General features: G+C 42.0%; 1 protein-coding gene across 1 annotated transcript in view; it reads left to right on the top strand.

The window, feature by feature from the left end:
* Positions 1-5,254: 5,254 nt before the first annotated feature.
* HKDC1 (hexokinase domain containing 1) overlaps positions 5,255-25,470 on the top strand; it is a 41,624-nt gene continuing 21,408 nt past the window's right edge. The window contains exons 1-7 of the mRNA XM_032795217.2: positions 5,255-5,386; positions 12,996-13,158; positions 20,507-20,655; positions 20,746-20,865; positions 21,819-21,914; positions 22,853-22,952; positions 24,183-24,366. Coding sequence (XP_032651108.1) covers positions 5,324-5,386; positions 12,996-13,158; positions 20,507-20,655; positions 20,746-20,865; positions 21,819-21,914; positions 22,853-22,952; positions 24,183-24,366 — 875 coding nt within the window. The 5' untranslated portion in view covers positions 5,255-5,323. The remainder of the gene's footprint in view (positions 5,387-12,995; positions 13,159-20,506; positions 20,656-20,745; positions 20,866-21,818; positions 21,915-22,852; positions 22,953-24,182; positions 24,367-25,470) is intronic.

Here is a 25,470-nt window from a genome sequence, read left to right on the forward strand (position 1 = left end):
ATTTTTTGCAAACTTGAAAGCAAGTTTGAACTTCCTTTTAACTGATTTCTGACTTTCTAAAATGTCTGGATACAAACCTACACTGATTGGGTTAAAGGTTTCATTTGCACCCCGTTGTGTCATATTAAACTCTTGTTGATATTGAGTACAACAGAATCCACAAGCTCCTGTATAGAAACAAGCATTGTGTCAGCATGTAGCAGTTTGAAAGCACCTGTTTCTTTTACTAGCTACTTGCAGTGCATTATATGTACCAGCCCCAGGGTAAGTATTTGATTAGGCTTGTGAAATGTGTGTAATTGTTTTCCAAGTTCATATAACTTTATTTTATTTACAAAGCTAAACAGCTGTGTGACAGATTATGGCAAAGGCTTTCTCTGGACTCTCTCTTTCTCTCTCTCTCTCTCTCTTTTTTTTTTTTTTTAAAAAAGGATGATTTCTCTGAGGCTTGAATTCAAAACGGTTAGAAGTTGAGTGCTTGATGTGCAATGGTGAGGAGTGAAAACCACTGACCTTCACACACACTGTTTGGCACCCCGTGGTATGCTGTTGTGAAGTTCTCTGACCCCTTGCAAATCTACGCTTTTTTTAAGTTTTAGGCTACAGCCTTCAGTCCAAATTTTAAACTTCAATTCAGAACAATGTTGTATAATGCTAACGCTCCCCTCCCTGCTCTCAACCATCATGGGTATGTCACACACAAAATCCACATTCCTGCTATACTCCCTGCTTCCGTTATGTTTTGATAACCAGTTTATCCTTTAATTGTTCACAAGGCTGCTTTTTAATGTATATTTTTAGCAAGGAAAGGCTTCATTTGTGTACTTGGCGGAGTAAACTGAAATCTTTGTTTGAGCAACAGCCCCTTCTAATGAGAAAACAGCTAGGTAACTCTACAGCATTCTTTTGGTATTTTGCTGAGATTAGCACTTCAGTTTAATTCACTGCTTGTTCCCATAGTGACTCCATGGTAACTGTTGTAAGAGCTCTGAAATTTATTCAGGCATTTCGAGGGCTGGTTTTCATACAAGAGAGTTTTCTTTTCTTCTGAGCTAATGGCACTGTTGCCATTAGATCTAATTAACATTGCTGTCAAATTGGCCTCACATGGTATGATCAAAACTGATGTTTCAGAGCTACACCAGGAACACATTTTTTAACAGGTCTAGTTTGCACAAAACAAGAACACTTCCAAATGGCCTGTGTCTAGTGTTTTTGTGCCTGGAGCCTGTGCTATGTGCTCCTACATTTTTGAAAGTTCAACGTGCTTTTCAGCCTACACTTTTAAATGAATAAAAGCTTGATTCCCTGATAAAATGTAAATTGTAATTTACACAGCACTTACCTTCCGCTGGAAGAGCCACTTTAAGCAACTTTGTTTCTGAAGACACTGTTCCTAAGCCAACTTGACCTTTCAATTCTTACACTGTTTAAAGGAAATGGAGGTTGTGTAGAAGTTAGGGTAAGACAGGTTTTTTTCCCCCTCTCTTGCTGGACATAGGCTTCCAGGTGTTTTCTTCAATCTCTCTAACAATGTCTTAAGTGCACATTTTATCTTATTATTTTGCAGCCTGGTGCTGCTAATGGTTATGTCTAAAGAGAACCTTAGACAAAAATGAGCTTTGTGCAGTTTGTCCTCACAAATGCATATATCCAATATGGTAGTGAAGGTGAAATACATACTTATCTCCCACTTACTGAAATCTAAATGAGAGCTTTAGAATTTGACATGGGGTGAAGCCAGGTGATGACTGTTCACTTCCCTGATACTGTTATTGCTAAACTCCAGTGTGCAACTAAGATTGGACTCCTGAAGCTGAAAATGGAGCATTTGCTTTGGAGAGCGGTGCACCAGATAAACTCATAAAACTCACTCTGTCAGAAAATAATGTGCTGGAGGGGTGAGTGGGGTATAACATCAAAATAGTTTGAACAAGTTTTATAAATTAAGCTATTAGAGTTGTCACACCTGGTAAAACCAAGTCAGGAGAAACTTAATATTGCCCCCAAGCCCAAAAAGTCTTCAGAAAGGTCACTTTTTTCCATCAAAGTTTGCCTGTCCTGCGGTTCCTGAATAAATTTAATTTGCCCAGATTTGAGCTCGTTCATACATGGTATTTTGTTGAGATGACACTCAGGGAAGGGGAGAGGTGTTAATTTTTTTAAAAAGTTTTTTGTAGCTTTTTTTGTGTGTATACCACATACGAAAAATAGCTGAGTTGTCAATCATTTGAGAAACTTCAAATGAGATTTATCTGAAACTTGTAGAGAGATTTAGGACACAGGAGCATTTGGAGAAAAGCAAATTTGGGGAAGTGTTCATTGGCAAATAAGAAACTGTAGTGATCCACTAGTCTCCAACAGAAGATACTGATCCTGCAATTAGATCAATATGATTGGAGGCCTGGGTCCATGCAGAGTTGTGATTGTAGAGTTAGGGCTTCAGATTGTAAATTCTTCAGGGCAGGGCGTGTCTCTCTCTGTTCATGGGCAGTGTCTCACACCCTGATTGGGGAAACTGGCCATGACTGCAGTAGAAATAATAAATAATAAGGAATAATTATAATGGTTACTGAATGACTGGGGGAGACCTAGGCTTTCATTTGTATAGAGCTTTCTTTGGTCTTAAATGTAAAATATATGCTAGTGAGACTGCATGTCCTCACCCCAGGTACTCGACAGCTACACTCTTCCTCTCCAGTAGCCTGAGCTCCTACCTCAACTACCTGTTCCTGGCATTTTACCACCTTTTCCCTATACTCTACCAAAGAGAGAGCAAGCGAGCACTGGAATCCACATTCTCCATGCTATGGCTTACATCAGCATTGCCACCAGGGGAAACTGGGTTAATACCTGCCGTTGGTGCTTGTTTAAATTTTCCCATGCTTCCCTGGGGAAATGACATCCCACTGAAGGGAGTCTCATGGAAGGCATTTGAGTGCTGAGATGACACTGTGGGATGAACCCACTCCACCACATTTGAGGGAAGAGGAAGTGGCTATCCCCTATCCTAGGACCAGACCTCTCCTTCCACCAGAAGCTTTGTCCCAAGCGGGTCTGCTCAGAGGCAGCAGGCTGTAGATGCTGCTGTACATCTCCAGTGAGAGAATCTTTCACCAGCTCCCCTCAGCAGAGAGTGTGAGCTTTTAGCACGCTGAGTAAGAGGCTTGCAGGCAGCAGAACCATCACCAGCATCCCCTGCCTGTGGGAGGTTGGTGTTAACAGGTGTTTCCCTTGATGTAGGGGCAGATGTTGGAATTTTTTTGAGGCATGCACACCTTTGTTAAAAGCTCTCCATCCTGGTTATGAGGCTCTTACCTGATGGTCTTTGACTATAAGGTAATTGCATGCTGGATTGGAGATGATCATCCACCTTAGAACACTCCATAATTCCTCAGGATGTGGCTGTAAAGGGAGTATTGCAAAGATATAAAAGTCATGTTGTGATGCTTTACGATCTGAAAGTGGGAGGAAGGGATTGTAACTGGCTAGCTGGATAAAACACTGCTATATTCAATAGGTATGAACAAGTAACAAACCATGATACAGGTAATTGAAGCTGGTATACTCATTTGAGCCTCATTTGTCATTTGCACTAATGTCACTAGACCACTTTAGCCAGAGTAGTGCCAGTTTCTTATTTTTAATGGCTATTAGTGTGTTGAAAAATCAATTGAACGGAAACAGTAATTTTCTTTCTTTCCTCACCCTCCTACTTATCCAAAGCAAGGATGCACTGAAAGCCTGTGCTTGATTGATTGAATTTGCTATCAGAATGAAACTGACAAATACCACTTGATTAACAAAATTTGTCTGGTAATTAAAATTTTTGAGACCGTTTTCATGTGCCATTTATTTATATTCCTAATGAGAGAGTGAAAATTAAACCTGTATTAGACACACAATGAGCTTTGGATCAAAGAAGAATGAAGCTTAAAAGGTGATGCTCTCAATTTAATTGGCCAGCCAGCACTGTGACTCAAATGAGAAAAGTACATAATGAGTAAAGAGACAGGTCGTGTGTGTGTGTCTCTTGTTAGTACTTACTAAAAGATGAATCTGGGAGAAATAAACCATGATCTCAGGCTGGCAAGGTGTTTAAATTGTATTTTTTTTTGTTTTTGTTTTTATTAAGTGAAAGGTCTAGTTTAGAAATATTCTGATTTACAGCATGCTCATCTTCTTTGCGCTGCAGTTGGTTTTCTGTTCTTGTTTCTAGTATTTATTTGACAAAAAACGTTAAAAGCTAGAGATATAGTTAAATTCAGCCCTGACCTCAATAGGTGCCTCTCTCAATGAGAGCTGCACACCTTAAATTATGATTGAATTTCTCTCTGAGTAAGACTGAGTCTAATATTAAAATTGTCCAGCTGTCAAATGGGCCAAATTTTTCCCTTGCATATGCAGTTCTGAGCACATACGTCTTAAATTTTGTCATCACAAGCAGCGAGAGACGACACATACCTGTTGATTGCAGGGGGCGGGGTACAATTTAAAGGTTCTAGTGGTATGCAGTGGAGTTCAGGGCAGGGCATATAAGCCCTGGCAGAAATACGGGGGCACATGACCCCCCATTCTGCACCCTCCACACATTGCCTCTGCAAGCAGCATGGACAAAGGGAGAATGATGTGTCCAAGTTGGGAATTGTAAGGGGGTAAAACTTGGGGCAAATATTGCTTGGCCAGGGTGAGTGTGAGTGCTTACTGAGACGAGCCACAGGGAATAATGTGCTGTGTGTACCAGAAAGTGATATACACCTGATTCAGAAACGCCGGTTTATCTCAAAAACTGGAATGCTAACCAGACGAAAGAAACATCCTGAATTCCAACAGCTCTGCATAACTTCCTAAGTGATCTAAAGTTCATTGAAGCAGCTTGTGTTTGTCACATTCTTGTGGAAGTCTGTCAAATGCTGCACAAGATGGTGCTGGGTTAAGCAAAGAGCATTGCATAGTAACTGGATTGTTAAGTGGTAAAAATTCCCGAATGGGCTAATACACATCTTTTTTTTTTTTTTTTCCCCCTTCACCTTGGCAGCTAGCCAGATGCTTACTATTAGACAATAAAGTGTGTACCAGGGGAAGGGAGGGACTGGCTAGGGGTGGGAAAGAGAGAGACAGACTGAAGTTTAATCATTGAACCAACCAAACTGAATGGATTAAGTCCTGGACTTGATTTCGCAGGAGCTCTAATATCTCACTCTGGAGAAATGGCTTTGTTGAAGTCTTTCTAACACTTAGCTCATGAATAAGATCTGCCACTTTGGAATTAATTATTCACAGCAGCTCTGTCACCCCTAAGGCACCAATAAGCTTCAAGAAAATGTTTGCTGTGCATTTATTAGCTTTTTATTTTACAAAACTAAAAGAAGATCAAATCAAAAAGGTAAGATCCAAATTTATTTGTTGGTAAGATTGATGCGGATTACAGGAGAGCAGAGACTGTTTTACCGTATGAACAAAAAAGAGTGTGGAAGCTGTGTCGTATGCTCCTGGCAAACAGGTGGAGATCAAAGGGTTGGTAAATCTTCGGACTTTAAAACAGTCCTATTTTCCTTTAGTCTTCAGATCTGATAAACGTAGAATAGTGCTAGGAAACAAAACTCTGTATATAGTGAATGTATAAATAATCTTCAATAAGGGAAGACTACAATATTAGCTCTGAGGCTTCTGTTTAAAAATGCTTAAGAATAAAGTGCTCTCCGGCATACTGCTGTAGTGAAGCATAGTATGAGAAACTTGCACTTTTGGTTGGTTGCATTGTCACTTTGATTTAGATGATGAGGTTGAGGTTTTCAAAATTGAGGAGGGGTCTGAGTCAAAGTTCACTGAAACCAATGAAAAGACCCGTTGTCCTCAGTGGGCTTTGGATCGGACCCAGGGGCATTTGGACACACAACTCTTGTTCATTTTAATGCGAAAGTTTTTTATGTCCAGATCTTCTCGCTGGCTTTGAAAATTTCAGCCAAGATGTTTGATTATTGTTAATTAAAACTCAGATTTGTCAACTCTGAAGTCCTAGACAGACCAGACTTTAAGCTTTTGATGTGTGAACAAACTAGCTGATGGTGCCCTGCCTTGGGCACACAGCAGATAGCGGTCTAGTCTCTTGGCAAATCGCTGGTATGTGGGCTCATGGCACTGCAGCATAAAACCCTTACACACTCTGCACACTTCTTGAGTTAGTCTTCTGCATCTCTGTTAAACCCCAGATTTCCCACCTCCTGACCTAAGACCACCTCACCCTCACATTCTGGCCACCTGTTCCTGGCGAAGAGGGATCTACACTAGACTGCCTTTGGGCCCTGTCATTGCCACTCTCGCTAATGAGCTGGAAGAATGGCTGTTAAGATACATGAGCAAACCAGAAGCAAGAGTGGGCTGTTAAGCAAAGGAGCAAGAGGAAATGAGCCAAGATCCCCATGAGTGACGTAAGCCCCACCTCTGGGCTAGTCCAGCAATAGAACAAGTGACGTAAGCCCCCGAAAAATAGAGCGCCTTCTGCTGGAAGGGCTTGCTGGGTGTTCTCTCAATGGCCTTCCTTTTAGAAAGAGGATGAGTGGACATTGCAATGGGTAATATGCTGCCCATATCTTAACAAGCAGCGCTAAATCTCAGATTTTCCCCTCGGTCTATGCTAAACCTCAGTTTGTGTTCCAACATTTTTTATGATCATAACTAAGGAAGCAAGCAATGGCACTTGGAACAGCATGTTTCCTGGAATTGTCTTTATTTTTTTTCCTGGAAAATACCCTGAGTTTATTGATGTACAATTTTAATGGAAGAGTCAAGCCATTGTCGGGTTTCTGGGAGTGACATTTAAAAAAAAAAAAAAGCAGCCTGCTACTTGCTGCAATCAAAGCCAACCACTTGGAAGTATTTTTATGGAGCCCAGATACAAGCTGTGTCTGGTACAGCTGATTTTTCATTAACCAAAGATGTGGGGAGATTCCAGAACCCTCCTCAGCTCATCACTGCTACAATGACAGTTTCACAGGAAAGGCAAGACACTGAACACAAGGGCTGTATTGGTCCAATGGGATGAGAGGGAGCTGGTTAGATAGAATTTTACTTTCTATAGAGATTTTCCTGATCTTATGAAGGTCCCTATCTTTATAATCAAACCACTTAATGGTATGACCTTGCTTTGGCTGTAAAGCAGTTTAGAGATCACAGGAGGCTGCGCTTGGTCTTTCTGGAATGTTTTGTTTCAAAGAGCTCCCTTATCTTAAGTGCAGATGCTCCTAAAGGGTTTATGCTTGCCCACAGTCTGCTGCTAAACAAGGTGATTGTCCAAAATAAGCCAGAGAAAATGCAGCTAGAATACACATTAAGCCTAACCAGCACGTACACACACACCTTAATTGTTTTTTTTCCCTAAAGGCTGCTGCTGATCAGGGGGTGACCTCTGCGAAAGGAAAGATGTAATAACTTTTTTATCACTATTCAGACAGTTCTGTCAGAGACTTACCAGCTTCTCTGGAGAAAATAGTTGTGTGTGTGTCTGTGTGTGTGAGAGAGAGAGAGAGAGAGAGAGGGCAGTGCCTTAGAGAACTTGCCAATTCCCTTTATCTTAAAACATATTTCAATATAATATTTTCAGTGGTCTCTCGTTTAGATGATAAATTTCTAAATTTATTCCGAGGGTCCTGGCTGCACCTGATAGATTTGCCTGTTTCTTATCTGGGTTTTCATCTTGTGCTTTGGATAATTTTGGCTCATTGGTTTTAAATGGGACTGTGAATGAGTCATTTTAGTTTCCAGAAATGGTCCATGCAAATATCGATATCTGACGATAGAATAGGCCAATCTATCCCCAATCCCATTTAAATGAAACTGCCTCGTAGCGGCTCACCATTACTTTATCATAACTTGCTGTACAAGCACTCCCCAATCTCCACCATTGAACCCCTTTCATGGCCAATGGCCAGGAAACAGCTCAGACAGCTAAAGTAGGGCTGCAGTTTAAAACAGATAACTCCAAAGATGGAAAAGAAATTAGCCTTTGGTTCCCTATGGACCTGCTCCTCTGAGGAGGAGAGCACACTCAGCTCCCATTGGTCCAGTGCTCACCATTCCAGGCGTCATTCAGCACCTCACAGCACTAGGTGCTATTTAAATCGTATGGTTATGCTGCCATAGGCAAGGCTGAGATGGCCTTTGGGTACAATCCACCTGTGCTGTAATCAGTGGCTTAGCTCTCTGGTGAACAAATATGTCACTTAGCAAGGTAAGTTGGAAATGAATTTTAGAAGCTGGAGAGGGGTGGGGGAAGGCTTAACACACTTGCTGATTGACTGTTCAGAAAAGCCTGGATTTGACTGGGCAAGGAGAGTGAACCTTCACCCTGAAAGTGGTTCCTCCCACTGAGAGCCGAGGAACGGTGGAAGTGTCAGAGTGGGAGGGAGCTTGATCCTCTATGGCTTTGCCAAGCCCTTTCTGTGTATAAACAGACTTCTGCTTGTAATACTCTGCCATCACTCTGATAGCTCTGCACAAGCACAGAAACATGTTGCCAGCACCAGGTTAGCTTTCAAATCATGAATCCTTGGTAGAATTGGAAGGGACGCTGCAAAAGAAGGGAATCTATATAAACAAATGACAGATTCTTCCTTTGCTGTCAGGTTTCGGAGAGGTAGCCGTACTAGTCTGTATTAGCAAAAAGAACAAGGAGTCCTTGTGGCACCTTAGAGACTAACAAATTTATTTGAGCATAAGCTTTCGTGGGCTACAGCCCACTTCATCGGATGCATGCAGTGGAAAATACAGTAGGAAGATATATATACACACAGATAACATGAAACAATGAGAGTGTGTATGGTTACACCCATTGTTTCATGTTCTCTGTGTATATATCTTCCTACTGCATTTTCCACTGCATGCATCTGATGAAGTGGTGGTTTTAGCCCATGAAAGCTTATGCCCAAATAAATTTAATTTCTAATGTGCCACAAGTAGTTCTTGTTCTTTTTCCTTTGCTGTGTTAGTCAAACCAGTGCGAGCACCTAGGTAGATACCCATATTTTGGTTTGTGTGACTTATTTTAGTTTCTCTTAAGCCGATACCTAATCAATGTAAGTTGATTGGAATGCAGAGGGATGGGGTACCTAGCCTGGAGGCATGGCGGATGTGGGAGTGGGGACTGTGATGAGCAACCAGGGGGATGAGTGGTATGTAGAGTGAAGGAGGGGAACTGGAATAGGGAGCTGAGTGGTGTGGGAACACTAACGGGGGCTAGAGGGGCCAGACAGGGATGGGGCAGAGGGATGAGGGCAAACGGAGCAGGAGAGGGTCATAAGCACCTGTAACAACTAGAACACTCTCCCATTAGAATCTGGAATAATATCAAGGGTTTATGAGTCAGCATTCCTCTGCAGTCAGCAAATATCTATGAACTCCACTGGCAAAGCATGCGGCTCATCTTCTAATGACTGCCCCACACAGAGGATGCCAACCTACTACTGCTTTCAGTTACTCTGTTAGGACAGGTGGTAGAGATCTGTGCAGTAGTTCTAATTATTCTAACCTTGTTAAAGATCCATGTGAGTGTCAATATGATGCATAGAGTTTTAATTGTGCTCACATACTATTTTTTCCACGGGACTGTGTTCTCATTCAGTGAACAGGATGGATGGGGCTCTGGGATGAATTAGCAATGTGTAGTGAATGACGCTGTTGTCTGTAGGACCCCATCTCATTTGCTGCAGAAACCGCAAAAGATGTCTAGTGAATGAGACAGAACAGTCGAGGAAGACAGGGGCCTGTGTCATGGTTAAGGCTGTTGAATGCCACACCAAAAAATAAAATTCTATCCCTGGCTGTGCCACAGAGTTCCTGTGTTATGCTGGGCAAGTTATTTAAACCAAGCTCTTCACAGATGGCCAATAATTGTGTGCGCACCTCATTTTCTGGATGCCTGACTTGAGACAATCAGATCTGAACTGCTGAACATTCACAGCTGAAACTGAAGTCAATGGGAGCTGTGCTCCAAACATAGATAGTACCATACAATTCTAAAAGTCAGGCCATAGGCATCTCATATTGGGGCACCTGAAATTAGTATAATCTTGACCTTAATCTCACTGTGCCTGAGTTTCCCATCTGTATAATAGGGAATGGTAATTCTTTACCTCACGAGTTAAGTGAAGATAGATTTATTAATGTTTGCGAGACAAGATGGGTGAGGTAATATCTTTTATTGGACCAACTTCTGTTGGTGAGAGAGGCAAGCTTCCAGAGCTCCTCTTCATGTCTCGGATAGGTGCTCTGAAGGTCAGAGCTAAATGCAAGGTGGAGCAGGTTGTTTAGGCATGAGTAGTTACTTTAGCCACATTTTAAGGGACCTTTCAACAGCACTGGCTCCAGGCACCAGCTCAGCAAGCAGGTGCTCGGGGTGGCCAAGGGGAAGGGGCAGCACGTCGGGCTCTTTGGCGGCAATTCGGCGGTGGGTCCCTCGGTCCCTCTCAGAGGGAAGGATCTGCCGCCGAAGAAGAAAGCGGCGCTGTGGAGCTGCCGCCGATCGCAATCACGGCTTTTTTTTTTTCTGCCGCTTGGGGTGGCAAAAACCCTGGAGCCGGCCCTGCCTTTCAAGATAGAGTGGCCTCTTAACACGTCTGCAGTCGTGGGTCAAGAGGAGGGGGTTAGTGAGTTATGGATAGTTGTATACACCCATAATTCCAGTGTTTCTGCTCAGTCCATGCTTTTTAGTGTCTATCAGAGTTATGAATTTAAGCTCCCAGGCTCATCTTTTGAAAGTGAAGTGTTTTCACAAAGTGATCACTCTGTCTGAACTATCAGTCCTTGTTCTGAAAAGAAACCTGCACAACACTGTAGCATTTCAAGTGTAGACACACTATAAGTGAGTAGCGTCCATTCTTTGCACTAAATGAAGCAGGGGACCATGGGGAATGAATAAAGTATGTGATCATGTAATTAAAGAGGGTATTATAATGCATGTGTAGAAGAGAGCTGAATTAAAGTTGCAGATGATCTTAATTTTACCATTTCCTAACTTTTGAGTGCTTAACTTTGCAGCCTGAATGTTCTGTTTATGTATTACATAGAAAGAACTACATTAAGTGTACAAGGAAAGTCAATAGAAGGTTGGATTGAGATGACATTTATAGATGCATCCTTTCAAATGATCGAAGGATAATCTTCCTTCTCTGAAAACTCAGATATATATAATGGAATAAATTTGAAAGTGAGAACAATTACCTTCCTTGTAACATTCACAACTGCAAGTGTGTGTGTGTGTGTGTGTGTGTGTCTGTACACGAACATCAGATGGTTTACTTATATTTGGCCTTGTTTTACTGTAAACATTACTCTATGCAATGTAGAAATATTTGAATGTGGTCAAAACAATAAATGTGATGACTAAACAACACAAAGGCCATCAGTACAGCACTCAAAAGAAAATATGTATTATAATTCAGCAGACCAGAAGAAATTAAAATACACATAGTAAAATGTTTCTCCTAATTTTTAAAGTCCTATGCTAATTAAAATTTAAGGCTGATTTTTTTTTTAAAAGCCACAAACTTTCCCCTTACTTACTTGGTAAGGATTTGATCATACCACTCATGCAGCAAATATAGGCAAAAGATATAGGTGTGCTTGGCTGGATGTGAGCAGCTACAGCAGACCAAGTAAGCACTTAAAAAGAGGGGTGCTGGTGATAGGGAGAGATGGGGAGTTTGCAAAGTTGGGTACAGAGGACTAGCTAATAGCACCAGTAACACCTAATTCTTCTGAAAGATTCACAAATCTATTCAAGTGTAAGTACTTTTTTACTACTGTTTGAAACTCATGAATTGGTGAATCAATTGGTCCTGCATGGGGAGACTTAAGGTCGCACAATGTCCTGGTCTACACTTAAAATGTAGGTCAACATAACTGTGGTACTCAGTGAAAAATCCATACCCATGAGCTATGCCACCCTAACTTCTGGCGTAGTGGCAACTAGGTCAATGGGAAGAATGCTTCCTTCAATCTAGCTGTTGTCGTTCAGGGAGATGGTGTTCCTGCAGTAACAGAAAAACGTCTGCAATACAGGGTTATGCTAGCATTGTTACAACGCTATAGCTCTGTCGTTGTAGTCCCTGTAATATAGACATGGCTAAAGTCTTTATTCCTATTCAGTTCTTTGTTGCCCAAACACATGTATATAGGAGAAAAAAAATTGCACAAAACAGCTGATTTCTGGTTAGAGCAGTGTAACTCCAAGACTTGGGATCTTCAGTTGAACAGGCCTGATGTTTTCTGATGGACAAATAACTAATATTTTTTTGTGACATTATTATAGTAATACTGGGTTAAAGGTCTTTACAAATAGATTTCATAGGTTGAAGCATTTCTTATATAGGCCATCCTCCTTCTGACACTGAAGTCCATGGAAATTTAGCTATTGGTTTTAATGGGGCAGGACCAGGCTAACCCTATACCATATGACTATAGCTAATGTTATAGAAAATCTAATGGAATCAGAGGAGCAGGGTAAATATCCATTTTACATGTATGTAGAGTGCTTTAACTTCAAAGCACTTTATAAACATTTAACTATTTCTCCCACCTCTGAAAGTTAGGTACATACAATCATCTCCATTTTACAGACGTATATTGAGGCAGAGTAGTGAAGTGAGTTACCCAAGGTCATTCAGAAGTCAGTGGCAGATTTGGGATAAGAATGTAGGAGTTCCTAGTCCTAAACTCTGTGCTCAGGACACTGCACAAAACCCTTGTGATTAGTGGTTGTATATAGGAAGCATTTTCTGTGTAACTGAACACTACTGATGGTGAGAGAAATCCTGCTCTAGTGACCTCTAGTAGAGATAAATCATCCCTTATGTACTTACACTGTAAATTCTTTGGGGCAGGGACTATCTTTTGGGAGTGTGTGTGTGTGTAATACATAGCACAATAGGTCCTGATCCTAGGCCAGGCTCCCTAGGTGATATTTCATCATAAATAATATTCTGACTGTCCCGATTCAGGTTGACAGGTTCCTTTACCACATGCATCTTTCTGATGATGTATTACTTGACGTGATGACGCGCTTCCAAGCAGAGATGGTGAAGGGCCTGGAAAGAGATGCACACCCAACAGCTGCTGTAAAAATGCTGCCAACATTTGTACGGTCAATTCCTGATGGGTCTGGTGAGTGATCCTGGTGCATTATTACTTTTTCTTTGGTTTAAGGAATTGATGGATTACAACAAAGTATGTCCAAGCATCTTGGATTTGGAACTTGGAGCTCTGTAACAGTGTCAACCTGTGTGGATGGGTTGGTGCCATCCCAGAGTGCCCCCTTCTGCCCTCAGTTGGCCCTGCAGCTACCATGTCCTCAGTTCCCTCTTGGTTCTTTGCAATGGTTAATAGCTCTCGACTCTTAAGACCAAAATCTTTACAATAAGATTCCCTTCTGTGGGATCTTATTTATTCAGTCTCTTATCAACTACAGCTCCTTTGGCCCCAGTCCTAGCCCTTTGTCTCACTAGTTTAGGAGTCCCACATCCCTCCTCCCAGGGGCGTTTGTGATGATGCAAGAGAGATTCCACTCCTTGACATAGGAGTCCTGGGGCCCAGTGGCTTTTGGTCCTTCTCAGGGTCTCTCCAGTCTTTTCTGGGCTCCTTTGTGGGTGCTCCTGCTCTCCAGTGAGCACCAGTTCTCATAGCTTGCTTCCTCTTCTGGTGTCTTCTCTCTCCCACCAGCCAGGCCTCTCCATTTTTTATCCCAGAGGCCTAATTGGGTCACGTGACCCATTTTCTCTACCTTGAAAGGTGATTTAACTGTCACAGTTGGGGCTGAGGCGTCTCTCCCTTTGAAGGGTCAACTACGCTGTGAGTGAGCTGTGCAGGTACAGTCCAACGTTCCCCTGGTTTCAAGGGGATGTTAACGCTCAGCTGCAGCACAGCAGGGAGAGTAGAAGACCGGGGATTAATATTAATGTGCTAAATGGCCACCTAGAGTAGTTGTCATTCATGGAGAAGATAATTGTGGCTCATTAACAAAAACGTCTAAACACACCTAATATTTTTCAGGTACAATGTGCTGTCAGATGAATATATACAATGCCTTTTGTGTGGGTGTGTTTTGCTTTTATCAGGACAACACTCAGCTAGCTCTAAAAACCTTCATCTTACTGAATACAAAAATACTAATCTAGTCTTAGCCACTGGCATGAAGCAATGCTCAAACCAACACCGGACCTGTGATTAAATAGGATGAGGGGACCCTCTACAGTCCAGTAACATCAATGCAATTTGGAGACAATATGAAGTTTTCATTTTGAGGATGTGTATGTTATAACTTTAGGCAAATGGATGCTTTTCCTCTTGAGTTGGATATACAAGAGGAAAAATATTTAAATTAATGGAAGCCAGAATGGTGCAGTATGATGAGGCCTGGTTCCTGTGAGGGGCTACATGCAGAACTCAGCAGAGCTTGGAGTGGACACAGGGGATGGAGTGAACCCCACTGCAGGACTGGAGCCTTCATCTTAAACCCCAGCTATTGTATTTCAGTTCTAATAACTCCCTCTCCCACCCGGATTCATGATTTCCTGACATGGCTACTTAGCCCTTATGCATTTTGGTTCCTGACAGTGACTTCTGTACCTCTATGTTTATCTCTAAAAATACATGTTTCCACATTGTGAAAATTACAGAACACAGAAGGAGCTTTCCCCAACACAGTCTATATACTTTGTCAAGAAAGTGCTCATTAGATTTGATGGAATTAATCCTCATTTCCAGCAACAGGAATAAATCAACCATGCACTAGCAAACAAATTGACTGAAGAGCTAATCTGTGCTTCAGTTCCTAATGAGACATGCAGAATGATGATTGAACTGACCAGACAAAGGAGACTGAACCCGCCAAAGCAGCTCTGTTAGTTTGCAGAAGCCAGCCATAGCAGGTTCCTCTAGCAGACATTGGCTTTGTGATGCTCATGAAGCAGGAGAGGGCTAGCTGCTGCCTGGTAGAGCAGGAGAGCCTCCGTCTGGAAGGCAGGCATGGGTTTGGGTTCACTCAGCTACCAAATCCTTAGCTTCTGAGTACCCTCATCCCCGCCACACACACTATTTAAAGGGTTACATCTTCAAACCAGAGTTTATTATGGAAAATTTCAAACTCTACCTAGATTTCTGAGAACGGATTTTCAGTTTCCTGCACAGTTTCAACTGCCTGCTACCTATTAATACAAATAGGATTTGGTGGTTAAAGCCCTACTCAGGCCACGTCTACACTACGGGATAATATCGAATTAGCTAAAATCAGTTTTATAAAACTGATATTATAAATTTGATTTCATGTGGCCACACTAGGCACAGTAATTCGGCGTTGTGCGTCCATGGTCCGAGGCTAACGTCGATTTCTGAAGCATTGCATTGTGGGTAGCTCTTCCATAGCTATCCCATAGTTCCCGCAGTCTCCCCCGCCCTTGGAATTCTGGGTTGAATCATTATTGTCACGGGTGGTTCTGGGTAAATGTCGTCAGTCATTCCTTCCTCGGGAAAACATCAGCTGACAATCCTTTCGCGCCATTTTTCCCTGGATTGCCCTGGCAGACGCCATAGCACGGCAACCATGGAGCCCGTTCAGCTTTTTTTTTTTCCGGCACCGTATGTGTACTGGATGCCGCGGACAGAGAGGCGATACTCCAGCGCTACACAGCAGCATTCACTTGCTTTTGCAATGATAGCAGAGATGGTTACCGGTCGTTCTGTACCGTCTACTGCCGGAGAAAACTGGCAATGAGATGATGGTTATCTCTCCTCCTCTGTACTGTCCGCTGCTATCATGAGTGCCCCTGGCTGAAATCGGCCGGGGCGCAACGCAAAAGCAAAATTGGGATTGACTCACTTGGGACTGAGTCAATCCCTCCCTTATGGTTTCTAAAATAGAGTCAGTCCTGCCTAGAATAAGGGGGCAAGTGTATTAGAGGACCAGTGTATCAGAGCACAGCTGCTCCATGTCAGTATTCACAGGGGGTGCCCCTGCAACAACCCCACCCGTTGCTTCCCTCCTCCCCCAACCTTCCTGGGATACCGTGGCAGTGTCCTGCCCATTTGTGTCATGAAGTAATAAAGAATGCAGGAATAAGAAATACTGAGTGTTTAGTGACATAAAATGAGGGGGAGGCAGCCTCCCGGCGCGATGATAGTCCAGGCAGGACATTAAGCGGTGTGGGGGAGAGGAGCCCATGCTGCTGCTATGACAGTCCAGGCAGTACAGAATCTTTTCTTTACACAGGAAAGGGAGGGGGCTGAAGCCCCCAGTTGCTATGATGAAGCTGGTTTATTAGCCGTTCTGTCCTATCTACTGGGAGTAACCAGCAATGTTGGCCTCGATGTCAAACATGTTAGATATTCATGAGGACGGTTACTAGTCCTATTGCACTGTCTACCACCAGGGAGGGGAGAGGGAGAGGGAGAGGAGCGGATACTGCTCTTCACTGCTGCAGCATCGCGTCTACCAGCAGCATTCAGTACACATAGGGTGACATTGAAAGTAGTCAAGAAATGATTTCTTTCCCTTTTCTTTCACGTGGGGGGGGGGGGGAGAAACTGAGGAGCTGTTCCCTGAACCACGCCAGACACTGTGTTTTGAACCTACAGACATTGGGAGCTCAGCCAAGAATGCAAATACTTTTCAGAGACTGCTGTGGACTGTGGGATAGCTGGAGTCCTCAGTACCCCCTCCATCATGAGCGTCCATTTGAGTCTCTGGCTTCCCGTTACGCTTGTCACGCAGCGCTGTGTATCCTGGAGATTTTTTTTTCAAACGCTTTGGCATTTTTTCGTGTTCTGTAACGGAGCTCTGATACAACAGATTTGTCTCCCCATACAGCAGATCAGATCTAGTATCTCCCGTACGGTCCATGCTGGAGCTCTTTTTGGATTTGAGACTGCATCGCCACCCGTGCTGATCAGAGCTCCACGCTGGGCAAACAGGAAATGTAATTCAAAAGTTCGTGGGGCTTTTCCTGTTTACCTGCCCGCTGCATCCGAGTTCAGATTGCTGTCCAGAGCGGTCAGTGGTGCACTGTGGGATACCGCCCGGAGGCCAATAACGTTGATTTCCGTCCACACTAACCGTAATCTGATATGTTAATATCGAATTTAGCGCTACTCCTCTCATCGGGGTGGAGTACAGAAATCGATTTAAAGAGCCCTTTGTATCGATATAAAGAGCGTTGTAGTGTGGACGGGTACAGCGTTAAATCGATTTAAATGCGTAGTGTAGACCAGGCCTCAATCTGTTAAATATCTCCCTCTCACACATCCTGATGAGACTCCTGGTGGTTTATCTCAAGATTAGCTGCTATTTGTTTTATCCAGCATGCATATTAAAGCTATTTATTTTCCAATAAGTACTGTAACGGGCTTCACCAAAGGTGAAGTCTCTCCCTGAACAAGCAGACTTCTTAGCCTGCTGAGGCCCAGATGCAGCACTCCAGGTCTGACATAGTGGCTCGTGGCCAGGGGTGCCTCTGTGGTGGCTGCTAATAATTTCTCCCTCAAAGAGCTCCTGACGTGGACTCCACATACTTTTTCTGAGGTCAAAATACCCCCTCCTTGGGGTCTGGGTTTATTCACAGAAAATAACTCAAAATCCCAAATTCAAATCCCACAAACAAACAGTTCTCTTCCTACTCCCGGGCCTCCCTGGCTGGAAAGCTTTGCACTCTTCCTTGCCTGCTCAGGGTCTCTCTTGAATTAGCAGGTGACTTCCAGCCCTTCCTGGTTGGAGTTTTAGGGTATGTCTGACCTGCAGCTGGCCCAGGTCAGCTGACTCAGGCTCATGGGGCATGGGCTGTAGGGTGGTTTAATTGTGGTGTAGATGTTTAGGCTCAAGCTGGAGCTCTGGAAACCTGTGTGGGGGAGGGGTCCCTGAGCTCTGGTGCCAGTCTGTGCCTGAATGCTTGCCGCGAGCGCCTAAGGCAGCTAACCTGGGCCAGCCACAGGTGTTTAATTGCCCTGTAGACATATCCTTAGTCCAGAATCCCAGGACTTTGCTGGAACCTGCTCACTCCTAGCAGAGTCTGTTCTCTCTGAGCATGTTCCCCCCCATGCAGCTCCCCGCTGCTCTTTATAATGGAATTACCTGAGCCCTCTCTTGTGGGGCTCATCCTTGAATCAGGACTGGCTTAGCCCCAGGCTCTCCAACCCGAGAGCAAGCCACCCAGTTACAGATCCAAAATGGGGACACAAATTATTCATGCAAGAAATTTAAAATGATGTGGGGCTGTATCCCTTTCATGTGAATAACTCTTCTTCCTGTTACCTCAGTTCCATGGCTCTTTGTTTCTGATGATAGATAATTTTCAACAATAAAAGTGGAGATAGCAAATTTGTAGGGAACACAGAAAACTGTGAGATTAAGATCAGTGCTGCTCCTTGAAATGAGGGACATTTGAGGGGTCTTGTACACTAGTATATGTACATAATCCTTCGAGGTCACCCGGCTGGAAATTAGAGCTTGCTCTGTCTCCCAGCACCAAAACAGAAAAGTAAATCATGGAGTAAGTCCTGTTATCCCTTGGCCGTTCATAGCTTTAAAATGACACTCAGCCCGTCTTGACATTCTGAAGTCACTTCAGAGGATATCTGATTTCGGCAATTGTCTCATACTGTTTCCAAACTTCTCTTGTCTCAAGGCCTACTTTAGGCAGTTTCTCCTGGCAGATAACAGTCCCTCTCTGTCTGGTGTCAGGGACTTGTTGATATGGCACACTGTGAGGTACGTTACTGTTAAATCAGGGCTGCCCTGGGCGGGGGGGGGGGTGAAGTGGGGCAATTTGCCCCAGGCCCCGCAGGGGCCCCCACAAGAATATAGTATTCTATAGTATTGCAACCGTTTTTTATGGAAGGGGCCCCTGAAATTGCTTTGCCCCAGGCCCCCTGAATCCTCTGGGCGGTCCTGTGTTGAATTATGTCTTGCATAATGCCGTTTTTGCGCTCTCCCTGAATTCTCCATTGATTACTGGAAAAGAGCAGTTTTCTCTGCAGACAAAACTTCTGGCAGATTCTGAGGTAACTGGAACTTGTTTACATTTTCAAGTGTGCTGTTTTAATTAACTTTCAGAATATCTGCACCTTAAGCTTCACTCTTTGAAATAGTTCTCATTTAATAGCACGCCATTAATTTTAGTCATTGAGCTCTTAATTTCCTGACTAGTGTCATAGTTTACTGACTAATCCAGTTTATCTCCTTTCCTTCATGGTATCAGCCCCTAGAATTACTGAGGTATATTCCTGGCTTTGCTTTTCAAGGTCAAAGCCAATAAAATCTCAGTCTGGCATGGAGTTCAGGTCACATACATCTACACAAACTCCTGTGGGTAAGGGTGTGAGAGTGAGAGAAGGGGGTACAAATAGGGGTTTTTAATTTTAAATTTAATTTTTTGATGAAAAATGTCTATGGTGTGAATTTTGACAAGCTCTAGCTGTCTGATGGTTTCATGATAAGACCAAGTTTAACTTCCAAATTCCTCCAAAACAACTTAGTTTAAAATAAGTAAATAATACTTTAAAAATTCATTTTTTGTTGAAATTTCATATGTGAAGGTTCTGGGTAGAGGGGAATTATTGGAGAAAATTTTAGTGGGATAGAGAGGTGCGGGCAGTGCTGTTTGGGGAAGATGACTCCCCTTCAGTGGGTATGTGTACACTGCAGGTGGGAGCAAGCCTTCAGCCCTGGTAGATAGACTCATACTGGTGGGATTTGAGCTAGTGCACTAAAAACATCAGCTTGGGCTCTGAAGCCCAGGGGGTTGGGTGAGCTTGAAAGTCTGAGCTGCAGCCTTCACTGCAACATCCAGACGGTTATTTTTAGTGCTCTAGCTTGAGCCCCCTAGCAGGAGTCTGTCTGCCAGGGTTGGGAGGCTTGCTCCCAGCTGCAGAGTAGACATACCCAATATGGCCTAGGCAGTTTCAGTCTGCCTGGGAAGGGACTGCACTGGCCCTCCACCTACCTGATCAGGTCCTTCTGCTGCTATTCAGAACAATGGAGCTAAGGAAGGGAGACAGTTAATATATAATAAAATGAAATGCTGAATGTTAAACTATTACACAAGCAATTTCGCCTTGATCCCCTTTGTGGAATATATCAGCTTGCATCAAATTCAAGGCGAGAACATCATCCCACCCCTACACTCGACACTAGGGCCCCAGTTCAGACAGGCACTTAACCATGTGTTCAAGTTGAAGCATGTGTGTAGTTCTGTTGATTTTTTTTCAATAGAACTGGATTTCCAATATGGCCTACAACTATTCATACCACGTTCTGCAATAGTCCTTATTTTCATTGCAGAATCTAGTGAAGAGCTAAAGAATTCACCACTTCGATTCCTTTAACTACTGGAAACAATTCTGCTCCAAATGATAGATGATGTACGTTCATTATCCCACGCACTTACCTTAAGTATGTCTTCAGGTCATGCTTCACATTACTGTATGCTGCTGTAGCAGTAAGTAACCTTTATCGTTTTTATTGCAGAAAAGGGGGATTTTCTTGCTCTAGATCTTGGTGGCTCCAAGTTTCGAGTCTTAAAAGTGAAAGTGTCTGAAGATGGGAAGCAGAATGTTCAAATGGAGAGCCAGTTCTACCCAACCCCAAAGGAGATAACACTTGGGAATGGAACAGAAGTACGTGGTGCATTTTCCTCTGTGGAATGGCTGTCTGTGTTGAATATAATTAATGTTATAGACCTGTCCTGTTCTTTCTCTTTTATACAGCTATTCGATTATGTCGCTGACTGTCTGGCAGATTTCATGGAGACCAAAAATATAAAACATAAGAAATTCCCTCTTGGGTTTACATTTTCTTTTCCTTGCATACAGACTAAATTAGAAGAGGTGAGGTTAAAAAAATATTATTGGTAGTTATATTATAGTAGTAGTAGCAGAACTCAGAGAGAATTTTTGAAAGGATTGTTTACATATGGCTGTGTGGGAAAAAGTAATCTTTGTGTGGCTTTCTGAGGAAGAAAAATATTTATAGTTCAACCAAGTTTCATATTACCCTTCACACTCTGCATAGTGTTATAAACCTACAAGAGAAAGAGGTGGGAATCACAATGATGTGCTGAAGCAGATCTCAAGGATTAGTTATCATATTTCAGTGCAACTGAAGCAGTAAACTAAAACTCTTCTTTTATGTGTCAATACTGGATTTAAATAACCATCTACTCAGCTGATAGAAAATACTACATGGATTTCAAAAGATGTATTTCTGTGCTATAAAGCAGGCTTATATTTTAATCCCTCTTGTTTGGGATATTTATAGTAGATCTGAAATACTGAGGGGCACATGACTGAAATAATCAGATAGCATAGGGGGGTGGGAACAGAAGCTGCAATGACTGCCTTTATTTGAGTGCCTGTTTTTCGCTACCTTTCTTAAAATAATAAGTTAGTGTATTAGGTCCTGACATTGCAAAGGCTATGCACGTGTTTCACTATAAGTATGTGAGTAGGCCCACTGAGGTCTATAGGACTATCCATGCTTAAAGTGAAGCATGTGCATACTTGTTAACAGGATCAGGGTCTTAGTTTGACCACTTCTGTAGTATTTTTGGTGGTAGCTATAGTTGACAAGGCTGCTTATATGACAAGACCTTTACCCTGCATCCCAGTGGATTGCCAAGGGGTGATTCTGCTACTTCTGCTCAAATTCTTACACACGAAGTAGTGGCAGTGAAATTCTCCAAAAGCCAATGATAGAATATATTGTATTGTCTGCTGCCTCTATAGTTATTAATGCTAAAAGTTATTTTTAAATTTGTAACATAGATTGACTATTTTTAAAGGGTGTGCTGCTTTCCTGGACAAAGTACTTTAAGGTACGAGGAGTGCAGGAGACAGATGTGACCAGCTCTCTGCGCCATGCTCTCAGAAAGCATAAGGCAAGTTTTATAGTGCAGAAGTCTTAATAATAAATAGAATAAAATCATTTCATCATATAGAAATAAATAGCCTATGTTTGATAATGAAGGATAGCGTACATATTTTTATAATCTTAAAGGATAGTTTATTTGTGCTTGACTTTGCTGTACTTGCAATAAAAAGTACTAACTATGGGATGTTTGATTACATTTTAAAATTAGTAATGAAACATAATTAAAACCTAATTTTTAGCATTCTCCTTTATGTATTCAATGGTGCTTTAAAAAGCTAGTTTCCTTTACGCCTTCTCTGTCCCTTGTAACGTTTACGAAATATGAAAAAAAAATTGTGTTTGACCTCTTTTTAGCATATACTATATTTCACTGTTTCTAAAATGGCAAAAAACTCAGCTCTGCTTTTCATTTTTTCTCTGTCTGTATATTAGTGTCACTGACATCAGTAAGAACCTGTGCAGCTCTGACATGAATGTTTTGTTAATTAGGGCCTGAGTCTGGCACACTGACTTAGGTTGAGTAGCTCTTTACTCCCCCAAATTCCCTTTGGCTTCAGTGGGGCTATGGAAGAAATAAGGTGCTACTTCACATGAGTAAGGATACCTGAACCTGGTTCTTACTGACTTGTATGGTGATTTTTGGTGCCATCGCATCAGAATTGGAGCTTTTGTTTTTCTTTAATTTCTTGACTATGGACTGGTGGATTGGACAGAATGGGAGAACAACCGAAGATTCTGGCCTTGTTTCAGCAAAGCATTTATGCATGTGCTTAAGTCCATCCTTATTAAGCATATGCTCAAATCTCATTGAAGTAAATTAATCTTAGTCACATTGACTAACTTTAAGAGGGCCCAATTTCACAATGTTGTGTCTAAACATTGTTACTTAACTATAAGGAAGAGTGTAAATGTTTTTCTATTCACTAGTGGTCTTTACGTTCTTAGGATGTTGATGTAGATGTTTTAGCACTGGTAAATGATACAGTGGGAACAATGATGACCTGTGGATATGATGATCAGCGCTGTGAAGTTGGCGTCATAATAGGTAATTTTATTTTATTAAAGCAGAGTTGAAAAAGCAGGCTTATGATTTTAGCAAATCTGGGGGATGGAGGCATTTTCAACTTCACAATTCAAAAGTAAACTATTTGAAAATGAAAACCATAAAAGATTGGATTTTCAAGCACTAGTCTCTCACTTTTGGATACAAAATGGAATGTAAACATTTGTGACACCACCTGCACATCCAAAAAATTGCAAATGCAAAAATAGTGGCTTAGTTAAAGCTGGCTTGAAAAATTTTTAGTCCTAAATCAGTAAAATGAGTGTTGTCATCTTATATACTGTACAAATTTATATTTTAAAAAGAAGATACTTGTCTTGTTTTATTTTGCCTGGGATCTTTTACAAATGATCACTTCCTGAATGCTCCTACTTACTCTTTTTCTTACACAGATGCCTGTCTGTCTGTCTGTCTTCTAGTGACTTCTGCTTAACCTTGGGACAATTCAATATATCCTAAAATTTTACCTCTGCATGTATATATTTAGTTCTGTTAAGAAAAAAATAGACAAGACAACATTGGCAAGTCCTGAGACATTGGAGAGCTCTTGGGGTCAGACTCACAGTGAACAGCTGTTTTTGGCCAGCTGTTTCCAAAATGTTTCATTACAGTTAGTCTTTTTAAGCCTTTTGATGACTGCAACAATCGTGCTTAAAAATGACATTGTTTATAGTTTATACTGTCAGGAAGTGAGAGGTCCATAATGGTAAAGGAATTTCCATCCTGTTCATATACAGAGAGATCATCAAATAATAAAGGAGGCTATAGTTGTGTTGTATCCAATTCTTTCAGGAGATTCTGATCTACAAAATAAATGTTTCTGCTAATGCTATAGAAAATCCATGTATTTTTGTCCAGAGAAGGAAACCCTTTTTCTCATATTTCCCAACAAGAATCATATACTCTTTTCATAACATGTCCGCTTCACATTTTCCTAATTTTATTCTTTTAAACTGTCATATATGAGTGAATATGAAATAGCACAAATATTTTGAATGACTCAGCCCTTATATTCATTTCATTTCATTCATTCACTATTTCCTTGATATTCAATGGTTATTTAACAGGTTTCAGATAGAGACGGTTTTGTGTAACATAACATGTAACTTAATGAAAGTACATTTTCTGGTAAAGAAAATATTGAATCTAATTCTAAAATGTATTTTCAATTAATTCTTCATGTGTAAATTTGTTTCTTTCTAATACACTCAGGAACTGGCACAAATGCCTGCTACATGGAAGAAATGAGTAACATTGATCTGGTGGAAGGTGATGAGGGGAGGATGTGCATTAACACTGAGTGGGGAGCCTTTGGAGATGATGGGTCACTGGATGATCTCAGGACTGAGTTTGACAGGGAGATTGACTTGGGATCTATCAATCCCGGAAAACAACTGTAAGTATTGTTCCTCCTTCACTTATTAACATGAAGTTTTCTGTGACAGTCTCCGCATTTTGAGTGTGTTTACCGAGCTTGCACTGAGCTATAGAGCCCTTGGGAATGGAAGTAGGGTTAGATGAACTAGTTTAGCCATGATGGAAGCTGGCTCAAGCCTCCATCCATCCATACCCAAAGTGTTCCTGGGACCGGTTCAGTTAAGATCCCCTTCCTTCTGGCTGATGGTGGGATCTCTTACATGGCTGTGCCACACTGCTGCTGTGAGCCTTCACCGGACGGTACATCTCGAACTGCACAGTGTGACTTGGAAGCCTCATGCATTCTGGATCATTTCCTGCAACTCTGTTTCCTTTTATTTCAGATGGAAGGGTCTTGTTGGGGACTCTGGGTGAAATCCTGGCCCCACTGAAGTCAATAGGAGTTTTGCCATTGACTTGACTTCAATGGAATCAGGATTTCACCTTCTGTCCCAACAAAGCAACCAGTAATGTTACTATATTACTAGTCAGTAATTCTGTTGTCATTTTGTGATGGAGTAAAATGAGGAAGTGAGGCTGATTTGTTATCATTTTTCTTCATAAGAGTACCTGTCATGTGTTCTTCTGAAATTACTTGCATGTTAATGAGGGACCACAGGATAGAGGTGGGGTTAGCTCCTCAGCAGCAACAGAATTAGGAATATTAGTGTAACCTCAGTCCGCTCATTCAGTATGAATGCCAAGAGTACCTATGCAAGGTCAGTGATTGAAAACTGCTTCTCTGTGATACAATATCTTCTAAAGTGTTCTCTGCATGTCACCCAGTAGGTGCTCAAAAGAGGAGTTTCTAATGCATATAGATGAACCTGTGTTAAAAGTGTATTTCATCCAAGCTCCTCCAATGGCTGGGTTGCAGGCAAATATATTAATACGTTGCTTAAGAAGCATTAACGCAGGGATATCTGCTTTGTCCTTGTGTCACAGAAAGAAAATGCACACCCAAATTTAATGGCTACCATTTGAAAGGCTGGTAATCTGATGTTTTTCCCTCACGTTATTCTTTTAATTACAGAAATGTATCATTTTATCACAGCGAAATTCCTACAGTAATATTTGTTAGAAC

Source organism: Chelonoidis abingdonii, chromosome 15 (genome assembly GCF_003597395.2).
Source record: "Chelonoidis abingdonii isolate Lonesome George chromosome 15, CheloAbing_2.0, whole genome shotgun sequence".
Lineage (NCBI taxonomy): Eukaryota > Metazoa > Chordata > Testudines > Testudinidae > Chelonoidis > Chelonoidis abingdonii.